At 38.5% G+C, this 13,966-nt stretch overlaps 1 protein-coding gene across 1 annotated transcript in view; it reads right to left on the bottom strand.

Annotated features, from left to right (window-relative positions):
* Positions 1-438: 438 nt before the first annotated feature.
* The window catches only part of LOC124080573 (unconventional myosin-IXa-like), a gene marked incomplete at its 5' end in the record, with an annotated part of 209,726 nt that continues 196,198 nt past the window's right edge, over positions 439-13,966 (bottom strand). Inside the window, 3 exons of the mRNA XM_058573300.1 lie at positions 439-5,160; positions 5,937-6,079; positions 8,119-8,321. Coding sequence (XP_058429283.1) covers positions 4,700-5,160; positions 5,937-6,079; positions 8,119-8,321 — 807 coding nt within the window. The remainder of the gene's footprint in view (positions 5,161-5,936; positions 6,080-8,118; positions 8,322-13,966) is intronic.

Genomic DNA, 13,966 nt, shown 5'->3' with positions numbered 1-13,966 from the left:
CAGATGCTAGACATTTTTTTCCTCTTATACTGTTGTCCCAGATCTCTGGATCTTATAAGGTTTCATTTTCTTTCTGCTGATGTTCAGTGTTCTCCATGATTTTTCACCTCAAAATGCAGCTACATACCTGTTGCTTTGTTGTTACCTTGTGGAGGAGCAGGTGAGTGCTGGATCTCTCTATCCAGTCATCTTGAAATCCTTGCTAAATTAAGTCTTGTCAGCAGCTAGTATCTATTACAGAAAAGCTGACCCCTTGAATCTCATTTTCATTTGAACCCAGTTGAGTTTTAATAACTATCACCTCTGCATTTTGTCAATTTGGGGTTGGGTCCTTTCCTTAAAATTCATCACTGTAACTAAGAAATCACTGCTGTTCTTTGGGGGTTGAGAGTTGGATGTGGGAGACAGGATGTTCAGAAAACAAAGCACACATATTGCTGCTTCTGGAAGTTTTGTTCTTTAATGAGCCATGGGGTGATTTGTTCATCAAGCTGCTTTTGTGTAGCCATACAGTGCATACTTTGAGTGACACAAACTGCACTTTATACAGATGATGCCTTGCCCCCCACCAAAAACAGAAATTACAAAGTGCCAGTTGGTTGCATCAGGAATGTAATCAGTTCTGTGGGTGAAATAAATCATTCTTCTTATAGAATTATTCTATTAAACAGTAAAATGATATATATTTCACAGGATATGTCCTTTCATAATACATAGTCTTTTAAAAATTTACACTCGGCATACTTATAAATTACTTTAAATTCATTAAAATAATATAATACTAATCTGTAGTCCACACCTTTCCCATAGTAAATACAAACACTTGGTTCAAGAGGTGGAACTTTTATATGACCCCAGAGGGATGATAAATAGGCATTAAGAATGGGTGGGTTAAAAATTAAAACCAATTAAAAAAAAAAACAGAATGAATGGGTAGAAGGTGATAGGCTCATTGGTGGAACATTTTTGAAAACAAGAGATCAATAAGACCTAATAGTTCTATCTCTCTAATCATCACTTTGCTGTTATCCTTTTAACACCAAATCAAATGTGGGAGTGGTTCCAAAGAAAAGTGGTTACAAGTATTCGAGGGTCATAGAAAAAAGAACTCCCACATACAGCAAGGAATTCTACCACCAAGGCCAGCATGGTGTTGGGGACGGGGCTGAGAAGTGATCACAAAAGAACAGGTGAGTATAACATGTTTTTCCAATACAGAATGATGCAAGCCTCAAGTCTAGCTCCCCACCAAGGAAACAAAAATCCTAGAAAGAGGCAGATGAGAAAGCCATCTGGATTGTTTCTTTTTACAATTGAAACCTTGTTTTGAATGCATCTTAGACTCCCTTCTCTCTAGTTCAGCAAAGTGCTTGTGATAGGTACACATTCATTAGTTACAATTAAAAACACATGGCCCACAGGCACTGGGGGGACTGCAAAACCTTGTTAGACCCTAACTTTACAGCACCCTTCTGTGAACCCATCTTTGACCCTGAAAATAACCCTACTGTGATGCAACACAAACAGAAGTCTTCACTAGCCTTCTGGTAGTTTCCAAAAGCATGGAAATATCCCCCAATCTAAGGTCCTTCTGTCTCTTCAAGGCTCATAGTAGAGAATTATATATCCCTTTGTGTTTTAAGAAGCTAAGTGTGGTCAAATAATTAAATGGCAGGAAGTACAAAGTACTTTGCAAACTAGGTATATCACTTCCAGAATCCTGCTTTTGCTGTTAATGCACTTCAATCTGTGATCTAGAATGAAATTATACTTCTCTGCTTCTGTTACATTTTCCATCCTACATATGCAATTACAGGGATACATTAGCTTTAGTGGGAAGAATAGAAAAAACAGATTTTTAAAAAATTTTTATATTTTTAGGTGTAGTTGGATACAATTCCTTTATTTATTTATTTTTATGTGGTGCGGAGGATCGAACCCAGTGCCCTGCACATGCTGGGCGAGCGCTCTACCGCTGAGCTACAACCCCAGCCCAGAAAAACCAGATTTTGTTTGGGGTTGGAAATGTATAATGTGACTAGTATAGGCTCCAAATGTGGTGCTGCCCCACTACTTCCATGTGGAGATTTTCTTTGGGGCAACTGAGATCAAAGAAAAAAAGCAAAGGAGAAGCAATAGGAAATCATAAATTTGACATATATTAAGTTTAAATATCCTAATCATGAATGATTGTAATGCAACATCACTTTGTGGTGACATAACAATGCAGAGGACCATTTAAGAACAAATGGAAGTAGACACAGCATTTGGTTCTGACTTGGATCTGATGGTTTAAAGAGTTATGGCTTCATCTCTTTATCAGGCCAACAATGCCTGTTATTCTGAGAACAATAGCTCTCTTTCCCTCAAAGAGGGAGCCCACACTTGCTTAGACATTCTTAAAATTGCATGGATCTCTCCATCTCCACCCCCCACCCCCCATTCTGGCAGCTTGTTAAATGACTAGAAATTCACAATCTAGCAAATGAAAAAACAAATATCTTTTATTTAATTTTGTCCAAATTCAGGTCTTAAGTCCCTGAGAAAAATTATAAAGTCTCTTAATATCCACCAACTAGTTCCTATAAAGTGACCTATATAAGTAGTTTTTTTTTTCAACTGCCAAAAACTGACCAAAAGAAAAAAAAAAAAAAAGCCCTACAAAGATTTAGATGGGAGAACATGTGCCAAGATCTGTTCCCCAGGCCATTTTTCTTGGACAAAGAAAATAATTCACAAGGGTATTTTTTTTTTAAACATGGTATTTAACCAACATTCTGGAAAGTAACAGTTAATGCCCAGCAGCACACTACTCTCACAAGAATACTGAAACACAGACTGTGCAGCTGGGCATAGGGCCCAGGAAGCAGCATCCTAGCTGGACACAGTCATGCTGAGGTGCTTTTCCTTTAGGAGCATCTCTGAACTTCATACTTTCAAAAGCTTAACATTCATTACTCATCAGGACAACATGAACAAGGTGGCAGATGTTTGTGGGATATAAAACCCAACATTCACTGATTAAACATCATTATTATGGAGATTTTAAAAGCTTCCTTTCCCCGGATCAATTCTGAACTCAAATCAGGGAGAGGGAAGACTCCTGCTACCTTTAGCTGCCACGCAGAATAGTGCTCTAAGTTGACCTGCGGGGCTGGCCAATGACCACTGAGGCAGTCGCATGAGGTTCAGTGTTGTGTAACAGGAGAGACTCTGCCTTAACAAAACATAACTTCAAAGCAAAGAAGTATGAAAAGGAAGAATAACCAAAATTCTGGTTATAGGTGGTAAAGGCTCTTTTTCAGAACAGTGCATGTGGTAGTGAGACAAGATGCATTTAGTAACTTTAAAAATAAACATTTTCACATACTTATCTCAAGAAAGCTATCATGTTTCATTTTTTATACATTATAAATAGCAAAACCAAATTTCTAATGCTAAGATGCTTCAACTAGTACGAGACCTTAAGTGTATGGAGACCACCAGTAATGAAAAAGATGGTCTTACTTTCCTTCAACCCAGGAATGAGTGGCAGTCAGCCCCTAACTAATGGCCCCTAATCTGTGGGAAGAAATTCCATGGGAAGAAGGGAAGCACAAGTTTAAAAAGAAATATGCATAATGTACATGTATATTTACAGTAAACTTCAGTAACCATTATATAAACAAAAATAGCTTCAAGTAGTCCATCTATTTAATACTGATCGTCTGAGGAGAAAAAGATGAAAATTAGATGGATGATATTAAAATTTTTTATATTTTGGCAGCTTTTTCTAACACTTATCATGCAATGTTTTGCGTGAATATTTTGAGAGACGTGATTAGATGGTCACATTATTTGTCTGAGTTTGTGGTGGGAATCCACAGCAGATAATAGGCTCATATGTGGTCTTCACAATTTAATCTATACAAAGAGAAAAACCTGGATGGATTAGGAAGAAATGTTTAGGGATCATTGTCTCTGGGGCATTTAAACAAAAATTAGAGGAATCTGACCTTAAGATCAGTGAATATGAGAATAGTATGGCTACTGAAACTTCAGCCCATGCAATATATTTGGCAGAAACTAACCAGCAGTTAAAACAGCATTGGTTATTTTGACATTAAATATCATCAAAAAACAAAGCATGTATTCTCATCTTCATTGTATAACCAGATATCTGAGACAGGTTCTGATGGCTTAATGGAAACAATAGCTTTTTTACTTTTCCCAAAATATCACAAGTTAAAATTTTAAAATAGAGGGCTTAGGCTTTTCATTTATAAATTCCTTGGAAAAAAAAATCATACTCTACTTTAGCTCCTAACTATCCTAAAATAAACCCAAAGGTTTTTTGCTTTCATAGTTAAGAAAGCTTATATGTGTTCTTCAAATTTCAGAAATCAGATGGTCCCTTAGGTCTACAACATCCCCACCTCCCCCAGTCCAACTTCTCTCTCTGAGAAGGGAAAGAGGGTGGGAAGAGGCACATATAGCTGACAAAAATCCCCAAGCCCAAGGTGGCTTTTAGTGAAATCGACTCAAATACAGCAGCCAAGGCACAGCTGGCACCATCCCCAGCAGACTTCAAAGAGGCCTTTCCACTTCTGTAGGAGGCCCAGGAATTCAGCATAGAAAGTCTTAGCCATATGCTGAGACAAGAGGCCCCAAGATGAGATGTGTTTACCTCTCTAGCCACAAAGGATACACATCTGCTAGTTTATACCATAAACTCGTTATTTCCAAAGAGTGCTAGCTGTTGGGTGGAGCTGCAGTCTGGGTCTACAGGTTTCCTGTGGCCAGACATGACTGTCCCCTCTGGGGTCTCTTTGGTTTTCTGAGGTGAGTTTTTCACATTCTTTAGTTTTTGTTTGCCCTTTTCAGGATTAAAGGTTCCTCTGCTGATGAACTGAGGCCTCTCTTCTAGGGGTCTGGTCTGGCCCAAAGGTCCTTCTAGTCCCAGGGCCTCACCAGCTGAGGCAGCTCGGTAGAATGGAGATTTAGAATAAATCTGAAATCGTTTTCTGGTGCCGTGAGACAATGCAGTGTTAGACACATAAGAAGAGATGGAGGAGTCCACTGAATCCAAAGAGTCTTGCTGCTTTTTTAGCTGCTTTCTCAACTTGCTTGAAGGTTCAGACTTTCCCAGTGCTTTCAGAGAGCTAAGGGCTAAGCTTCTCTCTAATACAAAGAGAGACCAAAGTTGTAAATGACAGTTCCCTCTAAAGAAAATTGTGATGCACTGAGTAGGTATCACTGTTCACATATGAAATTCACATACAGCTAAAATTTGTAAGGTCTAGGATGATTTACTCAGTGTACATTCATAACTCAAAAAGAGCTCTCCATCCATTTATACATACATCATTTCAGAATCAGCCCCAAGGAAGTCCTTACGTTCAACTCTGCCATCAGTAGTGATCTAAAAAATATCATTTAAAAAACTATCTGGAGGGCTGGGGCTTTAGCTTAGTGGTAGAGCACTTGCCTTGCATGTGTGAGGCACTGGGTTCGATCCTCAGCACCACATAAAAATACATAATTTTTGTGTCCATCTACAACTAAAAAACAACAACAACAAAACTCACATGTCTAGATGTTCTGCCTCCCTGAGACACACTACCCAGATAAATGCCTCCTTTGGTATATGGATCCATCTTACTGCAGATGCCTCCCACTCTTAGAAAAGGGGCATGGGACAATAAAACAACATATAATTACTGGCTTTTCTCCATGGTAAATACAGGAAAAAATATTAACAAAAAAGTACACTACACTGAAGGGGTGGTCTGATGAACAATTTACGTGGAGGCTGTATAAAGAAAAATGCTTTCTTAGGACTTTGTCACCTTTTCAGGTAAGGTCAGTGCACCAATAAAGGAATTTGTCTAGCTTGAGAATTCTATTCTTACTTTATAAAAGAAATCTAAAGTCTTTAGTTTAACATGTTCATTTACCTGATCTTCCAGAGGTGGTACCTTCTGACTCCATATTCAAATTTTCAGAGCTATCAGCAGTCCCAATGGAGGCTTCAGACTCAAGGGTTTCATCATCAGAGGCACGGGGTTCCAGTACAAGCATCTCAAATGTTAGTTCCTCCCTATAAGATACAACGAATAAATCCATTAGCATTTGATAGGAAGTGCAAGAACAATAATAGAAAGAAAGACCTTTTATGAAAGTTAAGAATCCAAATAGCAAAGAGAGCTCTTCTTCTTATCCCTGTCTGGGGTAGTGATGAGGACCTACTCTTAAATTAAAGGATAAGGCAACAACAAACAACAAACCTAGGACCAATGACAGGGTTAAGGGTAGGCTTTTGGTAAAAACAAACTCTGGACAAACAATTAGCAGATGAGGATTCTAAACTCTTTCCTCTCTGAACCTCAGCTTCCTCATCCAGGAAACAAAGAGATTAAATAGGTAATCTCTAAATTCCTACCAGTTCCTTAACTGTTTTCCATTAATTTTCCTAACTGGATACAGACTTTATTCTCTACCTTGGTCACAGAGAGGCCTCTTGATAAAGTAAAACACTGATGTTTTCCGCCATTCAAGTTTTGTGTCATCTCTTAGTCATAGTATGCTCTATTCTTCTTCATCACAGCACCCATCTACCTCAGTCACACACCTTATTCCCCCAGGGATTTGGTATTTGGCTCCTAGTCTTTCTCAATATTTCCTGATAATATCTCAATCTATTTCAATTAATATCTTTGTAAAAACTTACTTCAAAGCCCTAATACAAAGTTCCTTTATGTCTATACCTTCTTTTTCTCTGCTTTATATACATAACTTTCTCTAATGGGTAGATCCTGCAATTAATCATTACCTGGAAATATACCAACTCTGGATCCAGTACTCCCTTCTCTATCTACTGCTTCTTTATCCTTCCAATTTTTACTTCCTTTTAAATCAAGTTTCTCTGTTAGACCCCTCTCTCAGCTTCCGTTGAAGTCTACCTAGCTTGAGATACACAATCTTTTCAAGGACATTCTCACCAGTAATTTACTATAGTGATTACAATTGCCATGTGCATTCACCTCTCTGAGACTACTCAAACTTCTTCCTTTTTCAGCAAAGACTTTCCCCATTTAGCAAATTACTATTTATCCTTGATACTTCTAATTCCAACCTCACCAAAGGTGACATAGGTCCTCTTTTCAGAGTACTCTTCTACCAAATTGTGAGCCTGAGCAGTATATATTACCTTGACCTTATGATCTAATCAATCCTGACCGACAAAACATACTTTGATAGTCTCTTATTTCTGGTCTCTCTCCATTCTCCTGGCCACTCACTTTTCTTTCTGTAGGTTTCTCTCCATTCTCCTGGCCACTCACTTTTCTTTCTGTAGGTTATCAATTTGTTCAGTGAATACTCTCTTCCCCTTGTGAATCAAGTTCTCAAAGTTAAGATGCAATTTCCAGGAACTCAAGAAGAAAGATAATTTTAGGACTCTTTAAAACTCTCAAGTCAACCAGAATCAGTGCATAGTACACTCAGGGAGAACTATGGGATATTCATATCCCTAAGAGGTAGTGTCATCTCACCCCTGCCCCCAGTGATGACAGAGATAACAGAACTTCTAATTGGTCTCTCTCTTAAACTGCAACCAGTTTCTCTACACAGTATCCCAGGCACCTACTAAGAGTGCTGCCTTATCCTGACCATTCAGTTCCTGGATCCGTAGCCAAGTGGAACTTTCTTTCAGAAAATTGTGATGCTCATTCTTCAAAGGGACTTTGCTTTAACATCAGGATTCTTATTCTTCCTTTTTTCCCCTAACATGTCAGGACACTTGTACCTCATCTTGGCTCTCCTAACTTATACCAGATGAATCTTAACTAAGACTAAATTACTCTGTGGATAGTATAAACTTCTCATAGTTAGCCTGTTCAGAATCATCACTACAGCAGCATTAAGTCTTCTAGCTCATGGAAATTCCTTTCCTTAAATAAAAACTTTCATACATTACCTGAGTATAGGCAAAATGCCTTTGTCTTCTTCACATTTCCTGTATCACCTGAAATGTGCTTGACATGTAAGATATATTAAATAAGGAAAGATAAAGGAAGAACAGAAGGAAGGAATGAAAAAGACAGTAACTGGTCTCTCTCCTTCCTCCTGGGTACTCACTTCTCTTTCTGTAGGTTCTCAATCTGTTCAGTTAATACTCTCTCCTCCTGCTGCATAGCTGCTTGCTGCTGTTCTGTGATGTCAGTCTCTGTGGCTGCCTCACTAGCCGAGGTCTCTTCTGGGACATCAGACACAGAAGGCAACCGAACTGTAACTGGAGAGGATGGACTTGGATAGTTTCCTCGATGAACACGCCCCTTTCCCTGCAGAGAAAAATTCATATTAGAAAATAAACTGACTTCATCAGTTTTATGTTGTTTAATTGGGGTAACGAGTATACTTCCATCACACCACATGAATGGTAGATATAAATGGAAACATTCTGTGGGACCTAGGATATTTAGTAAGACATCATATACACAACACATTCAAGTTAAAAGAGTTCTTGTAAGAGCACTGGAAAATAGACACATCAGTGGGTGGGAGTATAAGAACCCATTGTGTTCTGAGATATATATATATATATATATATATATATATATTTTAATCTAAGCTGCATCTATTCCAAAGTAAACAGATAGAGGTAGTTATTTAATTTTAGGCCAATTAAAATTAAAGATTTAGTTTTGCAGGCACACCAACCACATTTCAAGTGCTCAATAGGCCACTGGTCGTTATCAGACGGAAAAGTGCAGATACAGACCATTTCCATCATTAAAGGAAGTTTTGATAGATAACAGTTCTCTGTAACATTGGAATGTACAATCTTTTTAGAAAGACTATTGAAACATCTTGAAACTTGGTTTTGTTAAAAAATTTTATATATTACAGAACACTAGTGAGATACATTTTCTCATAAATTTCCATTCTTGTTATAGGGAGGGGAGAGATCTCCTTATTTTTTTAAAAACTGGTTACCTCACATGTGATGTTAGCTTCTGATATGGCACACTAGGTTTTTCAGATTAAATCTTCTGCTAAGAACAACTAAGCCAAACATAAAACTCAACATATACATATGTTTGAAAATACTAAAGAGCTAAGAGGGTAGAACAAGGAGAGGCTAGCTCAGTATTTAGAACTAATCTGAATTTCGGAAGAGGTGGCAGAGGGTTCAAGCAGAGCTTTTGACAGACTGTAGCTGGGAATGGCAAACTTTGACCCACGAGCCAAATCTAGCCTTGTGCCCATTTTTATAAATAAAACATTACTGGAATACATTACTGGAATTCACTCACTGTCTATGACTGTTTTGTAGAACAGTACCTGAGACTGTATGGTCCACAAAGCCTAAAATATGTATTTTCTGGTCTTTAAAACAAAAAACTTTGCCAACCCCAAGGTTAAAAAATAAAAGGATGTGGGTTGCTGCCTGGTAACACGATGCCTAACATTGGGATTCCCAAGATTTATATTCTAAACAAAAGGGTAAACTGAAATTTTAACAGTCCTTGAAGACACTATAGCCTGGCTTTAAGTCATCGGAATGGTCCAGAAAACTATAATTCCTAAAATTGGATTAAATGATTCCTGATTGTCAGTGCCTTAAATTTTGGCAGAAAAAAAAATGAAGATACACATTGGAGGACTCTCAGTAGTGGATCAGAAAAGTAACATCATCTTGGCCCTCAAAAGTTTTACAAGTAATTTTTCAAGTAAAAAATAACCAAGTATAAAAGAAGACAAGATAATATAAATGAAAACTAGTAAAACCACAAAAAAAGAAAGTCCTCAAAAACTCCAGATATTGTGACTATAAGACAACTTAAAATAATCATACTGAAGGAGATAGAAAGGTATAGTTGAATTAGCAATCTGAAAATTAAGTCAGAAGAAAAATCTAGAATAAAGCAGGGAAAAAAAAGAATAGAAAATTGATTAAAGAAGGTAAAATACAGAAGACACAATAAAAAGATCTAACATGTTTAAATGATATACTAGAAGAGACAACATAGATCCTATAGAAGAAATACTGACAAGATAATCGCACAGCATTTAAAAAACAAAGACATTAAGATTTAAGAACGCCTATAGGACTAAATAGATGTATATATCTAGACACATAAAACTGATAAAAATCCAAGGCAAGAGAAAACCTTAAAAATAGAGAGGAAAAAAATAAATTACCTGCAAATAAGGAACAACTATTAGATTCAAAGCTCAACAGATATAATGGAAGGCAGAAAACAACGGAATATTTTCAAAGTGATGAAAGGAAAAATTAACTCTAACCTAGAATTCTATACATTGCAAAAACAACTTTCAGGACTGGGTTATAGCTCAGTGGTAGAAAGCTTGCCTAGCACATGCAAGGCCCTGGGTTCGATCCTCAGCACCACATAAAAATAAATTAATAAAATAAAGGTATTGTGTCCAACTATAACTAAAAAAATAAATATTAAAAAGAAAAAAAATGAAGAGAACCTGACACTGGCAGACCCATGCTAAGGGAAATACTAAAAGGCAGACAGAAAATGACCTGTCTTTAAGAAAAGAGATGCAAGAATAAATAAAAGGCAATAGTAAATATGTGAGTCTAAATGAAAACTTACTACATAAAATATAGTGGTATATTTTGGATTTAAAATAAACAGATAGTTAATATACAGTAATGATAACCAAATCACATACTAGCTAAAGTGTCAAAATCCTTGAGCATCATCTGGGGGAAAAAATACAAGTACCAATGAATAGACATTGATAGGTTACAGATTTATAATGTGATCTTTAAGTACAAAAAGAATAGCTTTAAGGGTATGTGAAACTTCTGAACTAACAGAAGGAAAAATGTAAGTGATCAAAAGAAAAAGAAGAACAAAATAGGCCAGAAATAAAAGAAAATATATGAGATAATGTTAGAGTCTGTAAACAAGTCTGGATGGTGCCTGGCAAAATGCCAGAGGGAGTGGTTTGTGAAGTAACACCAGCGAGCCATTAAGTGTGGAGATTCCTTATTGGTTGACTGATGTATCTAGTTTATGCTAATTAGATAAGCTGTGTGGAATGTATAAATACTGCTCCTGTCCTGCAATAAACGGCTTCCACTCCTGCTGTATCAATCTACACAAGTTTTTCGTCACCCCCCGGTTATTTTGCTGCAGCCGGACTGCGGCAAGACAGGACAGATAAAAAGCACATAACAATACAATTTAAACCCAAATGTATATGTGTGTGTGTGTGTGTGTGCATGTTAGTGATTATATTAAATGTAAACAGATTAAATGCTTCTGTTAAAATTGGAATGCTGTCAGCCTGTATTAAGAAAACAAACAAGGCATGTTGTATACTCCAATTATCTCAGCAACATGGGAAGGTGAGACAGGAGGATCACAAGTTCAAGACCAACCTCAGCAACTTAATGACACTGTCTCAAAGCACAAACTAAAAAAGGGCTGGTGATGTAGTTCAGTGGTAGAGTGCCTCTGGGTTCAATTCTAGGGAAAGAAGGAAGGAAGGAAGGAAGGAAGGAAGGAAGGAAGGAAGGAAGGAAGGAAGGAAGGAAGGAGGGAGGGAGGGAGGGAGGGAGGGAGGGAAGGAAGGAGGGAGGGAGGGATGGTGGGATGGAGGGAAGGAAGGAAGGAGGGATGGAGGGAGGGTGGGATGGAGGGAAGGAGGGAAGGAAGGAAGGAGGGAGGGAGGGAGGGAAGGAAGGAAGGAGGGAGGGAGGGAGGGAGGGAAGGAAGGAAGGAAGGAGGGAAGGAAGGAAGGAGGGAAGGAAGGAAGGAAGGAAGGAGGGAAGGAAGGAAGGAGGGAAGGAAGGAAGGAGGGAAGGAGGGAAGGAGGGAAGGCGGGAAGGAAGGAAGGAGGGAGGGAGGGAAGGAAGGAAGGAAGGAAGGAAGGAAGGAGGGAGGGAGGGAGGGAGGGAGAGAAGGAGGGAAGGAAGGAAGGAAGGAGGGAGGGAGGGAGGGAGGGAGGGAAGGAGGGAAGGAAGGAAGGAGGGAGGGAGGGAGGGAGGGAGGGAAGGAGGGATGGAGGGAGGGTGGGATGGAGGGAAGGAGGGAAGGAAGGAGGGAGGGAGGGAGGGAGGGAAGGAGGGAAGGAAGGAAGGAAGGAGGGAAGGAAGGAGGGAAGGAGGGAAGGAAGGAAGGAGGGAAGGAAGGAAGGAGGGAAGGAGGGAAGGAAGGAAGGAAGGAAGGAAGGAAGGAAGGAAGGAAGGAAGGAAGGAGGGAGGGAGGGAGGGAAGGAAGGAAGGAAGGAGGGAGGGAGGGAGGGAGGGAAGGAAGGAAGGAGGGAAGGAAGGAGGGAAGGAGGGAAGGAAGGAGGGAGAGAAGGAGGGAAGGAAGGAAGGAAGGAAGGAGGGAGGGAGGGAGGGAAGGAAGGAAGGAAGGAAGGAAGGAGGGAGGGAGGGAGGGAGGGAGGGAAGGAAGGAAGGAAGGAAGGAGGGAAGGAGGGAGGGAGAGAAGGAGGGAAGGAAGGAAGGAAGGAAGGAAGGAAGGAAGGAAGGAAGGAAGGAGACATTTAAGGAATACACAGAAAACATAAGAATTCAGAAAGGGGGGCTGAGATTGTGGCTCATGGTAGAGCACTCACCTCCAATCTACGAGACCCTGGGTTCGAACCTCAGCACCACATAAAAATAAATAAGTGAAATAAAGGTATTTTGTCCAACTAAAACTAAAAAATAAATATAAAAAAATATTCAGAAAGGTGTGGTTTAATGATAGAGTACTTGCCTAGCATGTTTGAGGCTCTGGGTTTAATCCTCAGCATATTAAAAACTATTAATAAAAAAGCTGATAGTTAAAGTAATCATAGATGTAAAGTTGAAGGTAAGCAGTGTTACCTGTGATAGATATTTCACAGTGACAAAAGTTCAAGATACTAAGAAGAAATTTTCAAAATCTGTATGTATCTGAGAAATGGCTTCAAAATATTTAAAGTAAAATATTGACATAAGTACTAAAATCCTATAAAATACTGACAGAAATACTATAATCAGCACTGATAGAACAAGTGTGTACACCCAATCAGGATCCAGAACTGAACAACTTAATATAAGGGATCTAAAAGATATATACAGACTTTAGTATCAAACTACAGAATACTCATTATTTTAAAACATGTACAAGAAGACACAAAATTCCAAAGGCTGAAATGATTTATGTGCTAAAATTATTTATTCTGTTTTTATCCCATAATTTTATTGGTGTACAATAGTGGGATTCATTGTCACATATTCATGTATCACTGATATAACAATATAATATTTTCCTTTTCTCTCCTCTCTTCCTTGCCCTGGTCCTTTTCCTCTACTGGTCTCCCTTTAATTTTCATAAGATTCCCCAACACCTTGTTTCTTTTCCTTTTACCCTCTCTGCCTCCATGAGAGAAAACATACAAGCCTTGATTTTCTGAGTTTGGCTTATTTCATATTATGTCTTCTAGTTCCATCGATTTTTCTGCAAATGACAGAATTTTGTTATTCCTTATGGCTGAATCAAATTCCACTGTGTGTGTGTGTGTGTGTGTGTGTGTTTGTATACACATACCACATTTTCTTTTACTATTCATTCCCTGATGGACACCTAGGCTGATTGCATTATTTGGTTACTGTAAATGGTGTTGCTATGCACATGAGTATGCATGTATCACTGCAGTATGTTGACTTTTTAATTCTTTAGAATAAATACCAAGGACTAGGTCATAGGGTGGTTCCATTCCTAGCCTTTTGAGGAACCATCATATTAACATAGTGGTTGTACTAATTTACAATCCTACCAACAATGTACAGTGTTCCATTTTCCCCACATCCTCTCCAGCATTTATTATTGTTTGTATTCTTGATGGCGGCCATTGTAACTGGAGTGTAGTTTTGATTTGCATTTCCCAATTGCTGAAGATGTTGAACATTTTTTTTCATCTTTGTTAGTCATCTGTATTTCTTCTTTTGGGAAATATCTATTTATTT

Source organism: Marmota monax, unplaced genomic scaffold, assembly GCF_021218885.2.
Source record: "Marmota monax isolate L192 unplaced genomic scaffold, Marmota_monax_Labrador192_F-V1.1 WCK01_AAM20220418_F8-fsc00078, whole genome shotgun sequence".
NCBI classification, from domain to species: Eukaryota; Metazoa; Chordata; class Mammalia; order Rodentia; family Sciuridae; genus Marmota; species Marmota monax.
This window is presented reverse-complemented; position numbering and strand designations above follow the sequence as displayed.